Source organism: Oratosquilla oratoria, chromosome 28, assembly GCF_046742065.1.
Source record: "Oratosquilla oratoria isolate Oo_2021 chromosome 28, ASM4674206v1, whole genome shotgun sequence".
Taxonomy (NCBI): domain Eukaryota; kingdom Metazoa; phylum Arthropoda; class Malacostraca; order Stomatopoda; family Squillidae; genus Oratosquilla; species Oratosquilla oratoria.
This window is the reverse complement of record NC_134804.1, coordinates 16,034,573-16,056,991: the sequence shown is the minus strand read 5'-3', so window position 1 is coordinate 16,056,991 and position 22,419 is coordinate 16,034,573. Positions and strand designations below refer to the sequence as shown.

General features: G+C 36.3%; 1 protein-coding gene across 20 annotated transcripts in view; it reads left to right on the top strand.

Moving 5' to 3' along the window:
- Positions 1-21,160, top strand: part of LOC143040246 (tyrosine-protein kinase Src64B-like) — a 580,796-nt gene extending 559,636 nt beyond the window's left edge. For 19 of the 20 annotated variants that reach the window (XM_076210988.1, XM_076211000.1, XM_076210989.1 and 16 more), the window contains 2 exons: positions 11,534-11,869; positions 20,945-21,160. In XM_076210988.1, coding sequence (XP_076067103.1) covers positions 11,534-11,739 — 206 coding nt within the window. In that variant the 3' untranslated portion in view covers positions 11,740-11,869; positions 20,945-21,160. The remainder of the gene's footprint in view (positions 1-11,533; positions 11,870-20,944) is intronic. The other variant, XM_076210997.1, reaches the window with a different exon arrangement.
- The last annotated feature ends 1,259 nt before the right edge of the window (positions 21,161-22,419 follow it).

The window sequence follows — 22,419 nt, the reverse complement described above, 5'->3', positions numbered from 1 at the left end:
TTTTTCCCACACACACACACACACACACATGTAGTTCCCCTTCCTGTAAAATACAACTAAAATACCACTACGACCAATAAGGAGAAAATGTTAGGAGAGACACTATTTATTTTCATAATCTTACAAAACTTTATCTCCTTCAAAATAATTGCCTCTTGCATCTACACAGTTCTGCATGTGTCTCACCCAATCCTGGAAGACCTCCTCAAAGTCCTTTTTCAGTAGTCCCTTCAGGTAACTTTCCGATGCCTCTTTCAGCTCCTCTGTTGACTGGCATCTTGTATCCCTGAGGCTGTCTTTCATGCGTGGGAACAGGAAGAAGTCGCAAGGGGCTAGGTCAGGGCTGTAGGGTGGGTGTTGTACCACTTTCATTCCCCTGTCGGCCATCCAGGTGGTCACCAGCGTTGACTTGTGGCATGGGGCATTGTCCTGGTGGAACCACCACTGACCACCTCTCCACTGCTGAGGCCTCTTCTTCCTCATCTTCTCCCTGAACCTTTTCAGAACAGTAAGGTAATATTCCTTATTGACAGTTTGACCCTGAGGAACCCATTCAACGTGAATGAGCCCCTGGGAGTCAAAGAAAGGAATGACCATGGCCTTCTCTTGCGACCTGCTCATCTTTGCCTTTTTGGGTCTGTGGGGGGTCATGTGCTTCCACTGAGCACTCTGACGTTTGCTCTCAGGGTCATAGGTGAACACCCAACTCTCGTCACAAGTCACTCCCTTATTCAGGAAACCTGAATCAGCCTCTCATTTCGAGAATGTCAGTGCAACATTCCACATGAAACTGCCTCTGGTCGTCGGAGAGGATCTTTGGCACGAACTTGGCACAGACTTTGTGGAGCTTCAGATCTTCAGTCAGAACTGCCTCCACTGTGCCAATACTAATGCCAACAGCTTCAGATATCATTCTCACATATATTCAACAGTCTTGCATCACTAACCTTTGCACTTCCTCAATGTTCCTCCTTGCATGCACTTTTTGGTGCTCCAGATCTGGGTTCATCCTCAACCTGTTCATTTCCTTCAGAAAATCTGTTAAACCACCGATAGAAACTTGCTTGGCTCATCTGTTCATCCCCATAGGACTCCTTTAACATTCCATAAACTTCTTGTTTGGTTTTCTTAAGTTTAACACAAAAGTTAATGGCATAACGTTGCTCCATGTTTCCCTGCATCTTGACAAGTGTTCACAGATTGGCAAACCAAATCAGACTGGTTCTACCACATTCATCGCTGCACTCAGACTTACAAATATAGAAAGTTGCCAGTTAGTCATTTTATATAATATATGTGTACTTCATGAAGTAATATTTTGATCAAATCATTTAATGTCTCTCCTGACATTTTCTCATTACTTATTGAACAATCCTTCTACATGGATTTCAATACTGAACGAATTAAATGACTATCTGACATAAGAAAAACGAGATGTAATGGGAATTGTAGAAATGAAATTAGAAAGTCCTCAACCACCAAACACTGTGGGACAAGGTCTATACAACCATTGGATGAAAAACTGAAAGGAAAAACAGGGTGGAGGAGTAGTATTTTTGACTAAGGCTTAATGTGACCAAGATAACAGAAGGGAAAACAATGTGGAATTGATTATGATGAAAGTTGAAAACAGTGACATGAAAAGCAGAAAATTTGTAATAATCTGTGTACCCCCAAAACAGTCTTGGACAGAGAGTGATCATTCCAAACTGTTGGAAGACACAAAGAATGAACTGACTGATTTACTGAAAGGAGGAAATATAATTATGGGTGATTTCAACTCAAAAGAAATATGTTGGGAAGAAATGACAGTGAAGGGTGGAGAAGACCTCTGGGGAAACATACTACTGGATATGACCATTGAATACACAATGACTCAATGGGTAAAGGAAAATACCAGATACAGAAACAATGAGGAACTGTCAAGACTAGATTTAATATGTCAGAGCCTGAAATTGTGGACAGAATTGATTACAAAACCCCAATTGGGAAGAGTGACCACGTACTAATAGAATTCAAACTAAAAGAGCAAATGGATTTGAGAAGAAATGAGAAACATAGAAAAGGAAGACTAATGTACAACAAAACAGATTTTGAGAAACTCAGAAAATTCTTTCAAAATGCAAATTGGGAGAACTTCCTAAATGAAGAAACTAAGATGGATGAGAAATGGAATATACTAAAAGAAATTTACAATAAAGGAATAAATATGCACCAAAACAGAAACAAGAAAGGTACAACAACAAAAAATGTAGTGAGGCTTAGAAGAGACAAAGCTTGGAAAAGATGGAAAAAAAGATTAAAAAAACAAAACAATAATAATAATAAATAAACAAGTGGCAGACATATATCAAACTAAGAAATGATTATGTTAAAACATGCAGAGATGAAAAAGAGAAAATATGAGACATAATAGAAAAATGCAAGGAACAACCTAATCTATTTTACAGGTATGTAAATGGTAAACTATATAAGAAACAAGAAATAATAAGATTGTGCAAAGGGAATTATGAATATAAAGAAGTAGAAATGGCTGACATGAACAAACATTTAAAATCGATATTCATAACTGAAAGTTGACAAAAGTGTAAGTAAATAGAGAAAGATACCCCCAATGAAGGAAATAACTCAGAAAATCACATGGTCCGGATGGAATTACAAATTGGATGTTAAAAGAGTGCATGGATGAGTTGATGGACAAAACATACAAGATAATTAAATACTCACTCATAGAAAGAAAGTACCACAGCACTGGAAAAATGCAAATTTTGTACCTATAAAGGAGGGTACAAGGAAAATCCAACTAACTATAAACCCATCTCAATTACAAGCACAAGTAAATGCAAGGTAATGCACATAGGGAAAAATAACAGTAAGTATGATTACAAGTTATTTGGAAATTTAACAAAAGTGAATAGTGAAAAAGATCTCTATGTAATTATCAGTAACAATCTCAAATCATCCAAGCAGTGTGTGTCAGCCTCTGAGAAAGCAAATAAGATTATAGGACTGATTGCGCAATCTTTTGACTTCAAAAGTCCATCACTCATTAACAAGCTATATAAATCTTCAGTTTGTTCATATTTGAAATATGCTGTTTCTGTATGGTCACCGAATCTCATTAAAGATATTGACAGATTGGAAAAAGTACAACGGCGAGCCACAAAACTGATTCAAAGTATCAAAACTAAATCATACAAAAATCAACTAAAACATATGAATCTGTTTTCCCTAAAGAAGCATATACTCAGAATTGTCTTGATACAGGTCTTTAAAATTCTAAAGGGAATTGACAACATCAAAAGTGACAAAATTTTCACATTGAATGAGAATCGGACAAGAAACAATGGTCTCAAACTGTCCGGAAATAGATTTAATTTGGAAGTGGGTAGAAACAACTTCGCCAACCATGTACTTAATGAATGGAATAACCTTCTTGCAGAGGCAGTGCAATGTAGTTCATTTCGAAGCTTTAAGAATCATATAAACACCTAAGCAAGATGCTGCAATGATTATCATTTATTTTATATTATTATTATTTATTATTATTATTATATATTTTTTTGTTATTTGTTTGTTTATCATTATTTGCTTGATTCTCATTTATTATTAGTTATATGTCAATTTATTATTATTTACTATTTACCTGTTTGTTTATTACTTAACTATACCTATACACTTATTTATGAATTTTATTTATCATTTACATTATAGTTTTCATTTATTCATTTTTATTATTTTTTTTTTTTTCGCATCTGACCTATAGACCAAAAGGTCTCCTGTCGGCATGCTCTGCCTTTGTAATCCTTTATGTGAAAAGTTATCAACAGTAGGTGGGTTTACCCCTTCACTCCGGGCCAAAATCTCGTGGGCAGCATTAGCTGCCAGACGTGTGATGTTGCGTCATAATACTCGCATTATAAAAGATAAAGTTACCGCTGTATTGCTCGTTCTCTTTCACCCGTGAATTTTGATAACCATAGAAAATATGATGAAGCCAGTTTACAGAGTATGGGGTCATGCAGGTACGACTACAATATATATAATCAAGACGCTGACATCGGCATCCTCTCGTACCAACTTGCTCCTCATGACGCCTACATATGTGTCATCGTATTGAAAGGGTTAAACATCTGGAAGAATAAAATATACTGAATCCAAAACAATTTGGATTTAGACAAGGAAGATCATGTACAACAAACTTGATCTGCTTCTACTCGAGACTAATAATACATGAAAGGGATGGATGGGCAGACTGGGCTTTTCTAGATCTGCAAAAAGCATTTGATAAAGTACCACACAAAAGACTAATAAGAAAAATGGAATAAATAGGTGGCATTAAAGGAAAATTATTGGAATGGATGGGAGACTTCCTGACTGGGAGGAAAATGAGGGTAGTTATTAGAGACAAATACTCGACCTGGTAAGAAATGATAAATGGCGTCCTGTAAGGTTCAGTATTGGCTCCAATAATATTTGCCATATATATAAATGACATGGATGAAGGTGTGGAATGTTATATGAACTTCTTTGCAGATGATGCAAAAATACTAAAAGTCCTTGGTCCCTTCCTGAGCTGATTTTTATTTACTTCTTCACCAATTTTGTACTTCCTTGATAGTCTATTTTTACTCTTTCCAAATTCCATTATACTAAAAAATTTTATGTTAAAGTTCACTTCCCACTTTTGACTCCATTTCCAGACTAAGCCTGTCTTAGTGATTCACAATCTTCCTCTGTCCTAACTTTAGTATTTTTGCATAATCTGCAAAGTTCATATAACATCCCACAAATTCATCCATGTCATTTATATATATAGCAAATATTATCAGAGGCAATATCGAACCTTGTGGGACACCACTTATCATTATTTCCCAGGTTGAGTATTTGTCTCTACTACCCTCATTTTTCTCCTGTTCAAGAAATCTGCCATCAATTTAAATAATTTTACTTGAATACCACATATTTATCCAATTTTTCTTAATAGCTTTTTGTGTGGTACTTTATCAACTGCTTTTTGTAGATCTAGAAAAGCAAAATCTGCCCATCCATCCCTTTCCTTCTTGTATTATTTCTGTTAGTCATGAGTAGAAGCAAATCAAGTTTGTTGTACATGATCTTCCTTTCCTAAATTAAGATTTTGTTGGATTCAGTATATTTTGTCTGTCAGCTCATCTTTGCATTCTTTTAATATCCAGTTTGCAATTCCATCTGGACCGTGTGATTTTCTGACATCAAGGTTTTTTATTTGGTCTCAATTTCCTTCTGTGTCACAGTTATTTCTTTCATTGGGGGGTATCTTTCTCTGTATTTTCCTCTAGTTTTGTGAACCTTGTATTGTAAATACAGATTTAAAATGTTTGTTCATAATTTAAGCCATTTCTACATCTATTTGTTATTCCCTTGGAGCAGTCTTACTATTTTGTTTGTCTTTTAGTTTACCATTCACATATACATGTATATGTATGTGTGTACATATAAGTATATGTACTTTATATGTAAACTACACAAACATTTTAAATCTGTATTTACAATTGAAAGTACACAAAATTGGGAGGAAAGATACCCCCCAATAAAAGAAGTAACTGTGACACAGAAGGAAATTAAAGACCCAATAAAAAACCTTGATGTCAGAAAATTGCATGGTCCATATGGAATTGCAAACTGGATATTAAAAAAATTCATAGATGAGCTGATGGACAAAATATACAAGATAATTGATTACTCAAAGAAGGAAAGGTACCACAGGATTAGAAAAATGCAAATATTGTACCAATATATAAAGGAGGGGACAAGCAAAATCCAACTAAATATAGACCGATCTCCCTTATGAGCACAATAGAAAGTGTGAAAGGGTTATCAAAAGTAGATGAGTTAAATATCTGGAAGAAAAAAATATATACTGTATCCAACACAATCTGGATTTAGACAGGGAAGATCATGTGCCACCAACTTGATTTGCTTCTACTTAAGACTAATAGAAATAATAAAAGAAAGGGATGGATGGGCGGATTGTGCTTTTCTAGATCTACAAAAAGCATTTGAAAAAGTACCACTCAAAAAGCTATTAAGAAAAACTGAATCAGTAGGTGGTATTTAAGGAAGATTAATGGAATGGATGGAAGATTTCTTGACTGGGAGAAAAATGAGAGTAGTACTTAGAGACAAATACTCGACCTGGGAAGTAATGATTAATGGAGTCCTCCAATTATGTTTGCCATATATATAAATGACATTGATGAAGGTGTGGAATGTTATGTGAACTTTTTTGCAGATGATGCAAAAATATTAAAGAAAGTACAGAGATTGTAAATCGCCAAAGAAAGACTCAGATAAAGTCTGGAAATGGAGTCAAAAGTGGGAAATGAACTTTAACATCAAGAAATGTATTATAATGGAGTTTGGAAAAAGTAGAAATAGAATGTTGAGGAAATGCAAAATTGGTACAGAGGAATTAAAAAAAGTAAGCTTGGAAAGGGACCTAGGAGTTAATCAGCAAAGACATGTCACCAGACAAGTATATCAACAAAAAATTTTACTGTATTTACCTAGTATTTACCTAGTTGTATTTTGCGGGTAGGGGAGCTACGCTGGTGGTGTCCCGCCTTTGTATCTCGCAGTGTCTAGTTTGCTCTTAAACTCATGAATGGTTTCAACGCACACTATTTTTTCGTCCAGTTTGTTCCAAGTGTCCACCACTCTATATGGAAAACTTTTTTCTTCAGATCTCTTCTGTTGCTATGTTTTTTTTATTATTATTATTTTTTTTTTATGTCCTCTTGTGTTTCTCTTGTCCCAGATTAACAAGTCCTCTTTATCGAGTATTTCTGTGCCCTTCATGATTCTGTAGATGGTCAGTAGGTCACCTCTCTCTCATCTTTGCTCCAGAGTTGGTAACTCCAGTTTATCCAATCTCTCCTCATATGACAAGTTTGCAAGTGCAGGTGCCATTTTTGTTGCTGCTCTCTGGATTCTTTCTATTTTCTTACTATTCTCTTTGGTACTGGGTGACCACAATGTTGCCGCATACTATCAGTGTGACCAATATTTTTTTAATAATTTCTTAAAAAATATATATATATATATATATATATATATATTGGTCACACTGATAAGGCCTAGACTACAGTATGCGGCAACATTGTGGTCACCCAGCACCAAAAAGAATACAGTAAGTCCGTGTACAGTACATATGCATTCCTGAAAACCTTACCGCAAATTGAAATTACCAAATACTGAACCCATTATAACATGTAATAATAGGATATAGCAGACGTACCTTCTCCCTGCTCTTTCCTCCTCAAAACACGAGCGGATACCGTATCTGTGAATTTACCGGATAAAGAATTACCATATAAGGAGGACTTACTGTATTAAGAAAATAGAAAGAATCCAGAGAGCAGCTTGTATGGAGGAGTTGTTGTTGTCGTTCCCTAGACTGTCCGAGCAGTTCTGTCTCCCCAAGGAATGCCATAGCCGAAACTGGGTTTTCCCCCAAATCCTTTATAGAGTGTATGTTGTGTTGTTTGCGTGCGTGATTGTGTATAATGCAGTCTTCTATTATATGTTGTATGGTATGGGGTGAAGTGTTACATCCTGGGCAGCTGTTCACAATGCGGTCATCCAGCCTCTTCTGGTAGCTTAGAAGTGCTGGGTGGTGGCCGCACCGCAGTCTGGCCAGGTGGACTCTGTCCTTTCGTGGGAGAGAGGATTCAGAAGGGTGGATATCAGGGGGTCTGGCATGCAGCAGTGTGTTGTCTTTCAGTGTGTTAATGGAGCGGTGAGTGATATGATTATGAATATGTTTCCGGAGGCTGGTATTTGGTGGTTGTGGAGGAAGAGAAGAGAGTATCTATGTGTGATACAGGTCTTTGGGTGTTGTTTTAATGTTTCTTGGTGTGTGTGGGTGTTCTGCTATGTAGTGTAGCGGGTGTGATGTGTTTGTGGTGGCTGCGGCAAGTGTTTGTGTGCCTCTCATGTCGAGGTGGTCCTTGACTTTGAGGACTTTTGTTTCATGGTGTAAATGGTCTGTAGGTGTTGTATTTGTGCAGCCTGTAATTGTTTTTAGGGCTTTGTTTTGTATGATTTGAAGGGTGTTGTGGTGTGTCTCACTGAGATTAGGAGCCCATGCAGGACTCGCATAATTCATCACTGAGTGTATGCATTGTTTGTATATTGTATTAGTTTCTTTGTTTTGTCTTAATGTTGTTCCAGCGATTGACTTAAGTGCGTTAAGTCTAGGTGTGCATTTGTTTTTTATGTTTGTGATGTGTTGTTTGAAAGACATGGATGTATCGTATGTTACACCAAGAATTTTTGGTGTGTTTGTGTGTGGTATTAGAGTGTTGTTGATGTAGAAATGAGGTATGTATTTGTGTTCTTTTGTCCAGTTGGTGAGAAGTGTTGCTGTAGATTTGGTTGGAGCTATTTCGAGTCTGTTTGTGATGAACCATGTGTTGAGTGTATCAAGGTATGGCTGGATTATTTCTGCAGCTTTGTCTGTGTGTATGGAGGAGTTGACAGCATAAGTGGAAAGGGAAGGGAAGAAATTTTATTGTTTGGAAGGGTAGGGTGTTTCTATGAAAACATTGGTAACTTTTGCCTTCTCTTCTGTCCCTCCCTCCCTCCCTCCCTCCCACTTACTCTCCTCTGTATCTCTGCACCATTTGACCCTTACGACTTGCTTGTCATTTTCACTAAAATATTGTCAAATGAGATTTGTTTTTTGTTTAAATCTCAAAATGTTTATTATGTAAGACATGCCATTGACTTTGGCTACCTCCCTTGTAATGGGGGAAAACCATTGGTATATGTGTGTGTGTGTACATATATATAGTTAACTCTTCAGTCATGTAAAGATTACATTCCTGAACAGGTCAGTCATCACAGAATTACATATCTCAAATTATTTTCCCATAAACAATGGGATGTTCCATGACTCAGGGAAATTCCACCTATTTTAGGAGTTTGCTACTCTATGATTATTATAAATGAAGTGGTCTTGCTGTGGATGTGCTGTGTCTTGCTACAATGCTTCTGACCCAGGGCAGTGGGCAAGGTGCAAGGATGACCCATTATCCAGGAGGAGCCAAGATAAGAGGGAGGGAAGAGAGTGAATAGGAGTGGAGTGTGAGGGGATGACAGGTGGAACTAGATTTTATGCCTTTGTTTTTTGGCTAGCTCCCTTGTAACAGTGAAATAGCCATTGGTATATGTAAAAATGGTTTTAGAAGGCCATAGACCAAATAGTTGCTCTCAAGATATCTGGCTGGCAAACAAAGGAAATTGGCTCTGCTTAAGTGAAGAAACTTCTTCACTGGGCATTGGCTTGTGTGTGCCAAGTTGGCAATATGGTGGTTGATGGTTCTCACTGAACACTCTAAACAGTTCTGGGATCTTTTCCTTCACTTGTCTGGCTATCACATGTGGATTAGGCTCTAATTCATGTTTCACAATAGTTTTAGACCAATCCCCAGTCTTTTTTGATCTCCCAGACCTCTTAGCAATAGTAGGAGTCTGGCTGCCTCTCACGCAGGTGAATCTGGCAACCCAGTGGTGGATAGTACAAGTATACACGCCATCCTGTTTGGCAATTTCCTTTGCCAGCCAGATTTCTTGAGGGCAACTATTTGGACTGTGATTACTGCATTCAGGTCCTTAATATTACTCACATTGGTAACACAGGGTGGTTCATAAGATGTCATGGACAGGTTTTAGAGGGGGCCCATTGTTGTTAGGAGGGCTGTTCTCAAAGTTTTCATATTGGTGTGGTCATATTTAAAAGCTACTTTGATATCAAAATTGGATATCAAAGTAACTTTTAAATATAACCACACCATTAAGAAAACTTTAATTAAGAACAGCCCTCCTAACAACAACGCTGTGGTCTATAAAATTCCTTGCCAAGATTGTAACAAATTTTATATTGGACAAACTGGGAAAAACTTTGTTATTAGACAAACTGGGAAAAACTTGGAAACAAGGATTTCCCAATATAAATATAGTGTGAGATCTGCCCAGGAAAATAATGCATTATTTCAACATAAAGCATTATACAACCATCATATTGATTGGTCTAAGGCAACAATTTTAGCCAAAGGAAAAAGCCTACAAGAAAGAAATATAATAGAATCCTGCTTAATATCAGGCACATTTGATAAAAATATAAACTTAGGCTATGGTCATTTGAAATGTGATAAATTGGTAACCCAAATGGTCACCAATATCTTTCCATCATTTGAAATGTGATAAATTGGTAACCCAGATGGTCACCAATATCTTTCCATCATTTGAAATGTGATAAATTGGTAACCCAAATGGTCACCAAGATCTTTCCGCCAGATTGAGCCTTATGTGTTGGTCAGGTCAATAGAGGTAAGGTCATCCCCCCTCCTCACATTGTATTGTCTCCCCCCTTCCCCCCCTATGGTTGCCACCTGATACTTACATATAAACACAACTCTGTATCTCTGTCATTTAATCTGAAGATATAATATATGAAAGTACTTACTGTCTACGTTTCCCTTCTGTGGTTATTTTGCATATATATATGTATGTATATATATATATGGTATATATTTTCTTTTATCTTCATTAAACCTAAGTTTCCATGTGTGGCTCCAAACATAAATCGTGTTCAGATCTTCCTGTAGTAATTTGTAATCTTTAATTTTTTTTACTATTTTCATTATTTTTGTAGAATAAGTCCAAATTGCAAAAACACTTGACATTGTTGAAAGAGATAATATCAGAAAGGAAACATTGAGGTAGAGAATTATTAGTGAAAGGCACTGTATCTTGCTGCATTCCCTTTGATCTGATGTACTAGGGGACAGGGATGACCCTTTTACTCATGAGGTGCCAAGATGGGAGGGATGATCAGTGAGTTTTGGATGGATGGATGTGAGGTGAGTGTATGCTTTGACTCAGCCACTCCCCTGATAAGGGGGAAAAGGCCCTTTTAGTATGTATGTGTAATACGTGAAAAGAAAGGAGAAGCTATCATCTTAGGATATTACTGAGGCATGTTAAATAACCACTCAAAAAAAGAATGCTTTTTTGCCATCTTTTGCCATCTCTCTTGCAACTCGTCTTAAATTTCTACTTTACCACCTCTGTGGTTCCACTTCTTTGATGCAGTATTGTCTTCAAGAAAAGAAGTGCTGGTTATTGTTGACAGAATACCATTCCCAAATGAACACCCAGATATCAGAAAGTGTATCACAATTTTTTTTTTTTTTTTTTTATAATCGAAATGAAATATGTTGCCTTTTTTCTTAGCTCTTGAAATGAAAATATGGTGTTTCTTTTTATTACTTGAAATGAAAATGTAGTGTTTCTTTATATCTTAAATAATTTCCAGTGATATCTCATCAGATTACCATAAGACAGTTTGAAGGCTGTTTCTGGTGCTGATCAAGAAAGATGGAAAATTTTGTTATTTCTTTAGTTAGTAGTGTAGCATTTCTGTTTCTCAAACATGTATGTATAGCACAAGTTTATGTTTTAATTCTTCACCTCCTTTCATCACCAGGGATGAATAACCGGGAGGTGATAGAGCGTGTGCAAGCCGGGCACCGTATGGGCCGCCCCCCGCGGTGCCCGGAGGAGCTATACAAGGTGATGCTGCACTCCTGGGACAAGGACCCTGACCATCGACCGACCTTCGAGTACCTCCACCACTTCTTTGACGACTTCCAGGTCTCTTCGGAGATACCCTACCGTGATCTCCACGATTAATGCCACCACCAAACCATCATAATGCTGCCCTACTGCGATCTCCACGACTAATAACACCACACCACCCATGGATACCACTACCAATCCCTCTCACTCTCACCAACCCCTGCTCGTGTTTCCCATGGTTACAGTAAGTCCATCCAGCCCTTCACATACGACTAAGGGACTAAGGGCTTGGCTTGTTCAATTTCAACATCTTTCCTCCTCCTAAGGGTTATGCAAAAACCTTGGTTAATAGGTATGAATTCATGGGGTAGTGGAATGTAATACTACAGTAATGATAACCATTTTATTGCAACAATGTCTGGGGATGGCAGTCAGTGTTAACATATTGATGACCATATGAAACATGGATATGTCATAGCATAGCTTTTTGTGTTGTGCAGTAGTAGATGGCATGTAATTGTGTTTCTTGATGCCAGTGCTTGTTTTGTTTTGTTTCTATTTTGTTTTTTATTTTTATATATCTATTTTTTTTTACCAATGAGAGTAGATTAATAGACCCTTTTTCTTACTTTGAAGTTTTAGAAAAATCTTTAGAGATTTTCACTTAAAAAAAATTCTACTCATTCTTGTAACCCTTGTGAGATATATGATGTATATTTTTTTAATATATGTCCTAGAACTACCTTCATGGCATAAATGCACTGAGATTCTATGCTTTTTATATATCTTCCATCTGTTTTCTGCAATATAGGTGTACATAGATGAATCATGTGTGTATATGTGAACATGTATTATAGTTGTACTGTATCTGTAGTCAGTACAAATCAGTTTTCTTAATATTGTGATGAATTTTACCAGAATTCATACTTAAGATATCCCCTTCCAATTCTTCAGTGAATTTCTGCATTTGTGTGTGTCTGTGTACTAATACACATGTCATTAATTTCTTATCTAGCCTACAGTATTTGGATTTTAAATGTGTAAATATTAGCAATGATGGTAAAAAAAAGATATCTTTAACAAAATTTGGATAATCAAAGAATATCAGTTTATATTTAAATTTCATTGAGGGTTTGCCAAACATTTGGATAGATTTATGCCCAGAAAAAAAAAATAATAATAAAAATAAAATAAAGTAAAATAAAATGAAGTACCTACCAAATCCTGAAAGTGATATTATAAGCATAGTGAAAATCCTGAAAGTGATATTATAAGCATGGTGAAAATTTCATGGAGTACATTTTTGCTGGGACCCCTCCCTCTTTCCTTTCCTCTCTTTCTTCTCTCTTTTCATGGCTTTAGGTAAGCGATTCTCAAACTCATAGACCACACATGTAGTTAATGTGACCAAAAATGTAGTCTTTGTATCTTCATTCAATTATATTTGCACAATCAGTGACAGCAATGGATGAAATAAATGAAGGATTTAGTCAAAAGGAAACTGCAAAGTGACATTTTGACGTAAGTACAATTGAGCCCCCACTTGGTGTAATAGAAAAAAGAAAAAAAAAAAAAAAGTGTCTGAACGAGACCCCAAAGAAATACCAAAGGTTTGATAGAGGTGTCTTCTCGGGGTTCAATAGAGACAATGGTAATATGTATAGATGGCTAGACACGGATAGAGAACCCAGGTTTAAAAATATTATAAGAAATAGAGAAATAAATTGTTAGATGAAATAATTGAACTGAAAAGTGAATGCAAAAGTATAAGGAAGTAGCCATACTAAGAAAAGCCAATGAAGAAAATAATAGGGAAATAGATGAATTGAAAATGGAACTGAATAGGATAAAGGGAGAAAATATAAGACTGAAAAGTGATACAAATAGGAATGAGGCATTAAAGAAAGAGATAAAGGATCAAATACAGGCAGTGACTGAGAAAGTGGAAGAAAAGATTAAAGAAAATTAGTTTCAAGAAACAAAGAAACAGTGGAAGGTGGAACAGGAAAGTAAAAAATAATCTTTTAAGGAAATAGTGGAACAACAAGTTAAGGAGAATGTGAAGGAAATGGTAATCCAAGTGATTAAAGAGAAAGGAAATTTGGTTAGGGATACAGTGGACAAAAAAAGATGCATTGTGATCTACGGTATTAAAGAAAAACATAATGTTCCTAAGTATCAGAGAGAGAGGAAAAAGAGATTCTGAAGGAGATTCAAGAGGAGGATCAAACCCTGGATAAAGAAATCGAGGAAACATATAGAATAGGTAGATACTCAAAAGAAAAACTTAAGTCACAAATGATAGCAGAGGAAGTACTATTCAGAACAGCAAAACTAGCAAATAGTGAAAATCACAAAAAAGTATGGATAAAGAAAGAAATGAATCATGAAGAAAAAGAAAAAGAAAAGGAGCTTAGAAATGAAGTGAATGAAAAAAATAATAAATAACCGAGACTGAAAAGAATTTTTTTTTTTTTTTTTAAGTGGCGGACAGGCTGAGAAAATGGCATATCACGAAAAAGGAAACAAAGCAGACAGAAAAAGATGAGAAAGAAAAAATTGAAACTAGCCCATACCAGCATAGATCTCAGGACTGAGGAAGATAAAAGTGACTTATACTAACATAGATGGCTTGATCTCAGGATTAAATGAACTAAATTATTATTTGTCAGAAGAAAAACCAGACATAATGGAATTGTGGAGATGAAATTAAGTGGTCCACTACCACCAAATAATGTTGAACAAGGATTATATTATCACTGGATGAAAAATAGAAAGGAAAAACAGGGTGGAGTCATGTTTTTGACTAAGAAAAACTTAAATTTGATGAAGGTTACAGAGGGAAAAAATAGTGTTGAAATAATTATGATAATTTAAAATACATGAAAAGTAGAAAGCTTGTGGTGACTTATGTGCCCCCAAAAACAGGTTCTTGGAAAGAGAGCAATTATTCTAAAATGTTAGAAGACAAGGCATTCATTAAATGAGATGGTGAAGGACAGTGGAAATGTAGTACTTATGGGAAGAGATGATAGTGAAAAGTGGAGAGGACCTTTGGGGAAATATATTATTTGACATGACATTAGAATATACAATGACACAGTGGGTAAAAGAAAATACCAGATATAGAAATAATGAAGAACAGTTGAAATGAGATCTAATATTTACATCAGAGCCTGAAATTGTGGATAAAATTTAATACAAGACACCAATTGGGAAGACTGACCACAAACTACTTGAGTTTAAACTAAAAGAGGAAATATATATGGAAAGAAGGGAAGACTGATGTATAACAAAACAGACTCTGGAAAACTTGGAAACCTTTTTTAAAAAGCGAATTGGGAAAAATTCTACAATTAAGAGACACAAGTGGAAGAGAAATGGATGATTTTGAAAGAAATCTACAATGAAGGAGTGGATAAATATGTACCAAGACAAAAAAAGGAAAAGGTGTATATAAAGTGTTGGTATAACAGAAGGTACAGTGAGACGAAAGAAGAGATAAAGCTTGGAAAAGATGGAGAAAAAAAATGGAAAGTGGTAAATATATATAAATCTAAGGAATGAATATGTAAAAATTTGCAGGGAGGAAAAAAGAAACAATGAGAAAGGCATAATAAAAAAATGTAAGGCCCAACCAAAACTATTCTTTAGATATGTGAACAGTAAACTAAAATACAAAAAGGTAATAAAATTATGCTAAGTGGCCATAGAATACACAGAAGATGTAGAAATGGTTGAAGTCATGAACAAACACTTCAAGTCTGTAATTACAGAGTTGTGGTTTTTGAGTGACCACTATGGTGTAAAAGTATCCAGTTGATAAAGTGTATTAGTGTATAAAATGGAGGAAGGAAAAGGAGAAAAAAAGAACAATGAACCAATGAAGAGAGGATTGGACATGAGCAGAGTCGAATTGCCACTAGGAGTGATACCGAAGAGAACTTGTTTAAACAACACCCCAAAATGTACTCAAAGGTGGGAAAAGAATATTTTTTCAGGGTTTCAAAGAGAAAGAGAACTATTAGGTAAAGGTTTAGATATAGAAAGAGAAACTATGTGTAGCAGTGTACTAAGAAATCGAGACATTAACAACTTGATGGAGGAACTAATAGCTTTAAGAATTGATTATAGAGCAATACACAGAGAAATGACCAATCTACGAAAGCTAATGAAGAAATGAACAGAGAGCTTAATGACCTAAAAAGTTAACTAAGTATGATCAGAAGTGATAACGAAAGAAAAATAACAAACAAAACTAAGGAACTGAAAAAAGAGGTCAAAGAACAAATACAAGCAGTGACTGAAAAAGTGGAAGAATCAGTTGAGGAGACAGATCTAGAATTAAAAAATCAGTGGAAACAAGAACAAGAAAAGTAAAAAATAACATTTAAAGAGGAAAATGCTAAAGAAGCAGTAAAGTAATTAAAGGAAAGGAAAAATGGGTAAGAAACACAGTGGATAAAAAAAGTGCATCTTATTTGATGGTATTAAAGAAAAACACAATGTATACAAATACCAGAGGAAAAGAAGAGAAAGAAATTACAAAGGAAATTCTGAAAGAGGTTCAAGAAGAGCAACAAGAATTGGACAAAGATATTGAGGAGGTGCATAGAATGGGACAATAGAGAAAAACACTCTAGGCCATTAAAAAGCAAACTAAGGACTCAAATGATAGCTGAAGAGGTACTATCAAAAGCAGCAAAGCTAGGAAATAGTGAAAATTATAAAAATGTATGGATAAAAAAGGAAATCAGCAATGAGGAAATAGAGGAAGAAAAGGCACTGAAACTGAGAAAATGGTACATCAAAAAAGGAAACAAACCAAAAAAGAGAAGAAAAGAAAAGAAATGAAAATAACATATACCGTACATAGATGGTATAATTTCAGGTCTAAACAAATTAAATGACTATTTGTTAATAGAGAAACTAGGCATAATGGGAATTGTGAAGACAAAAGGTCCACTATCATTAGATACTGTGAGACAAGGTCTATACAACAATTGGGTGAAAAATAGAACTGAAAAACAGGATGGAGTCATGTTTTTGACTAAGAAAGATTTCAGTGACAAAGATAACAGAAGGAAAAAATAATGTGGCATTATGATTAAAGTCGGAAATATGAAAAGTAGAAAATTTATAATAATAGGTGCCCCCAAAAACAAAGGCATGGACTGATAGTGATCATTCCAAAATACTGGAAGACACAAAAAATGCATTAATTTATTGAAAGAAGGAGGAAACATAGTAATGGGTTACTTTAACTCAAAGGAAATATGTTGGGAAGAAATGACAGTAAAAGGTGGAGAGGAACTTTGGGGAAATATTCTACTGGATATGACCATTGAATACACATTGACTCAATGGGTGAAGGAAACTACCAGATACAGAAACAATGAACTGTCGAGACTAGAATTAATATTCACATCAGAGCCTGAAATTGTGAATAAAAAGGAATGCAAGACACCAATTGGGAAGAGTGACCACATACTAATAGAGTTTGAACTAAAAGAACAAATTGATTTGAGAAGAAATGAGAAACATAGAAAAAGAAGACTGATGTACAACAAAACAGACTTCAAAAAAATTAAAAAGGATAGTTATAGAAGAGGCCTGAAAAAGAACAGCTTTCCCCACAGAAGGATAGGTGTATGGAACAAACAATATGGATTGATAGTGTGTGCAAAAACCATACATGAATTTAACCTCTTCACTCCAGGGCACATCGCATGTCTGGCAGCATTAGCTGCCAGACGTGTGATGTTGCATCATAATAATTGTATTGTAGAAAATAAAGTCACTGCTCAATCGCTCGTTCTCTTTCACCCGTGAATTTTGATAACCATAGAAAATATGATGAAGCCAGTTTAGAGAGAATGAGGGTCACGCAGGTACGACTACAATAAATATAATCAAGACGCCGACGTCGGCATCATCGCGTACCCACTTGCTCCTCATGACGCCTACGTAGGCGTCACCGTATGGAAGTGGTTAAGAACAATTTAGATACTGCGAGATACAGAGATGGGACACCACAAGCATAGCTCCCTTTCCTGTAAGATACAACTAGGTAAATACACACACACACACACACCACTAAAAGGTTAAAGGGGAAAAAAAAAAAGCCAAAGTCAAAACAATAACAAGCAAGATATATATTATGTGTTCTGATGCCAGAGATGGCTGGATGTGATATATTGAAGTGATAATTGTTCATAGTAAAAATGGCTGTATGTTGTTGCCAACACTTCAAAATTATTTTTCAGCAAGTTTTATTTATTAAATAAGATAAATGTGGGTAAGTAAGGTGATGAGATATACAAGGGGAGAATGTGGCAGCAAGCTGGAAGTGAGTATTAAGGGAGAATGGAGGAAGCGGATAGTCTAGATACTGGGTGCAAATTTGGCAGGAAAGGGAGGAGTGGAGGTGGAAGTAGAATGTAGATTGAAAGAAGCTAGTAAGTGCCTTGTATTAAAAAGTGTTATGGGAAATAGACATTTGGTAATGGGTGCTAAAAGGTGATTGTATAAAGGAGTGATTGTGCCAACAGCACTGTATGGGGCAGAAACATGGAACATAAGAGAGGAAGAGAGAAGGAGTTTGAATGTGTTTGAGATGAAGTACCTGAGAAGTATGATAGGGGTTACTAGGCTGAATATAGTGAGAAACGAGGTGAGGAGGAGAATGGGGGTGGAAAAGGAGTTGGGAGATAGGGTTGATGGAAAGAGTATTGGAATGGTTTGGACATATGGAAAGAATGAGTGAAGAAAGGTTAGTAAAAGAGGTGTGGAAGGAGTGAACATGAGGGGGCAACCAAGGATGAAATGGATGTATGAAGTAATAGGGGCATTGGGAAAGAGGGGAATATCTGTTGAGGAAGGACAGAAAAACCAGAAGATGGGGTGAGTGGAGAATGGTGTATGGTTGATGCTGTTATGCATAGAGGGGAGTGGGTGGGAGATGGAGGTGAGGGATTATGTGTGAATAATAAATTGAGGCAACCTGAAGGTATTTCTCCCCATCTTTTCTTTTTCTGCATGAGGGGACGGAGACGGAGGGGGGTCACTGATTAAATGAAGTGGCCTTGCTGAGGATGTGCTGTGTCTTGCAACACTACTTCTGACTTAGGCAATGGGCAAGATGCAGGGATGACCCATCATCCAGGAGGAGCCAAGATAAGGAGGAGGGAAGGGGGTGAATAGGAGTGGAGTATGTGGGGATGGAATGGGTGGGAGTGGATTTTATGCCTTTGTTTTTTGGCTACCTCCCTTGTAAGGGGGAAAAAGCCTTTGGGATATGTATGTAAATTTTTTCATTTTATTTTTATTTATAAAGCAGAATGACATCTGTAAGTGAAGTTATTTGTTTAGTGTGTTGAGGGGATTAGGAGGGAAACAGATGTAGTAATTGGTAGAATACAATGTGGGTTCAGGAAAGGAAGAGGATGTGTAGATCACTTTTGGTCAAGAGTATGGATCTCTTGGGTTTTTATGGGTTATGAAAAAGTATAAGATTTGAGTGATTGTGTTTGGATGATAGTTTGACACAGCCTGAAGGGATTTTTCCCCATATTCTCAATTTTTCTCATGAGGGGACAGAAAAGGGGGTTGCTATGTAAGTGAAGCGGCCCTGCTGTGAATGTGTTGTATCTTGCTGCATTGCTTCTGACCCTGATAGTGGGCAGGAGATAGGGATGACCCTTCATCCATGAGGAACTAAGATTAGAGGGAAACAAGGGTGGTGAGTGGGAGTGGGTGTATGCCTTTGATGTGGCTACATCTCTTATAAGGAAGTAGAAGCCCTGGGTATATAGATAGTAGAGGTAATGTGGTAGTAGGAAATTGAATAAATAGTTTGAGGTGAAGGTGTATATTTACCAGGGTTGTATGATGTCACCATGGTTCAATGTGTATATGGGTGTTGAAGTGAAGAAAATGAATGTAAGGGTACTAGGGAGGAGTTTGAAGCTATAAGTAATAATGAAAGGTAGTGGGAGGTAAGCCAGTTGTTGGTGGGTGACACTGCACTTGTACTTGAGTCAGAAAACAGATTAAAGCAATTAGTGGTGGAATTTGAGAGATATACAATAAGAGGAATCTAAAAGAGAATGTGTGTAAAAGTAATTGATGAAATGCTCTGCCCATTTTTATATCACAGCCTTTAACCTCTTCACTCCGGGGCACATCGCATGTCTGGCAGCATTAGCTGCAAGGCGTGCGATGTTGCGTCATAATAATCGCATTATAAAAAATAGTCACTGCTCAATCGCTTGTTCTCTTTCACCCGTGAATTTTGATAACCATAGAAAATATGATGAAGCCAGTTTAGAGAGAATGAGGGTCACGCAGGTACAACTACAATAAATATAATCAAGACGCCGACGTCGGCATCATCGCGTACCCACTTGCTCCTCATGACGCCTACGTAGGCGTCACCGTATGGAAGTGGTTAATCTTTCTCCATCTGCTTACAAACACAAAATTGCACAACTGAGTGAATTGTGAGCTTAACTGGTGGCTGTGACCAGATTCCTTGAGGCCATTGGTCTCTTGAAAGAGAGAACATGGAGACTAGATTGGTTGATTGATCCTTCTTCATGATTTCTTCTTGCTTAAGTTTGGGTGGTTGTTAATTCTTCAAACTGGATTGATAATAGAAAGAATATGTTTAATGTTACATCCCCCTAAGTAGATAAGTTCTTACTTTGATTTGACTAGGACAGCCTGTGAAATTTACTACCATGCTTTTTTTTTGTGTGATGATAGTTGCACTGTTTTGAATAGTAAACATGAAAAAATAGATAAGTATAGGATGTAGTTGTAATTCATTTGCTTCTTTTCCATATTTTTCTATACAGTGAGACTGTATAAGGGGGTTGAATAAAAAATGCTGTTGTAGAAAATCTCGGATGTTTTACCACCATGAAAGGAGTTTGTGCTTGTTTGTGTACACCATCCGTATTTGTTACCCTAGTTGTGTTCATTTACCCTTTTTCTTTAAATCCCCTTAAAGCTTTTGGCAGCAAATTTACCTTTTGTGTGATTTATTTAATGAAGGGTGTTACATTTTTTGTGTAGTTTAGCTTTGATGTACACAGTTGCACATAGATTCCAACTACATTATTCCTCTTTTGAACAATACTAGAAATAATAATTGGCAGTTCACTCATACTTGTTGATGAAATATAATCCCTTATTTATCAAGACTTATGATAAAGATACCTCATTTATGAAATCTAAAGTAGTGTTTTTATATTTTTTACGGTAGGAAGCTTATTGTGCTGTGGAGTAATTTTATTTTCTCTTTCTTTTGTTTCAGGGATGAGCAACTAGCAAGTTGCAGATACTGTACCTCAGGGCTATCATATGGGAAAACTCACATATTACAAGTGTGGTGACATTTTCTTGAATTTACAGAACCTGGTAACACTAATCTGACTGAGCGTTCAGTGAAGGCCAAGACTCGGTGTCACAAAGTCATTAGAAATGCCAAGTAATGGTTGTAATTTCAGATAACATTATAATGATGAAGTTGTGTTGTGCTTGATTCCTCCAGAGTCAAAAGTGCTTAACCTGTAAGATGTATGAATGACTTGGTACATTTTGTGTTAGCTGCACAAATATATTAGTATATAGATATACAGTACATATATACATATAATACTGTATTCTTGTATGATATATAGAATATACAGCACATACACACACACATATACACACACACACACACACACACACACAACTCTCAAAATATTCATATGAAGAAAGACTGATAAAATTGGAGTTGCCGACCCTAGAACAGAAAGAGGTGATTTGTTGACCATCTATAGAATTATGAAGGGCATGGAAGTTCTTCATAGAGAAAACTTGCTAAATTGGGATAGGAAAAACACAAGAGGACATGGAAAGAAGCTTAAAAAGGACAGTTAAAGAAGAGACCTGAAAATGAACAGCTTTCCCCACAGAGTGGTAGATGTATGGAACACATTGGATGAAATACAATGTGCAAAAACAATACAAGAATTTAAGAGCAAACTGGATATGGAGAGATACAAAGCTGGGACACCACGGACTTAGCTCCCCTTTCCCATAAGATACAACTAGGTAAATACAGTTAGGTAAATACACACGTGTGTGTGTGTGTGTGTGTATATATATATATATATATATATATATATACTAATAGGTATTATACAAGAAAGGGATGGATGGACTGATTGTGCTTTCTTGGACTTACAAAAAGCCTTCGACAAGGTACCACACAAAAAATTATTAAAAAAGAAATTGGAAAACTAGGGATACAAGGCAACTTGCTAAACTGGATGGAGGATTTCCTGAATGGTAGAAAGATGAGAGTAGTACTCAGAGAAAAATATTCAGGTTGGAAGGTGATTAGTGGAGTTGCACAAGGATCTGCATTGGGTCCAATAATGTTCGCTATTTATGTGAATGACATGGATGATGATGTGGAATGTTACATGAGCTTCTTTGGGATAAAAGAAATACAAGGGGACATGGAAGGAAGCTCAAAAAGGACAGTTATAGAAGAGACCTGAAAAAGAACAGCTTTCCCCACAGAGTGGTAGATGTATGGAACTAGATGAAACAATAGTGTGTGCAAAAACTATACACGAATTTAAGAGCAAATTAGACATGTTGATATACAGAAATGGGACACCATGAGTGTAGCTCCCCTTCGCATAAGCTACAACTAGGTAATATGAATAGAATTGCCAATGATGGCAATGGCAATAAAATAATTCTGACAGTTGTCCCCTGACTCAAATCGAGACT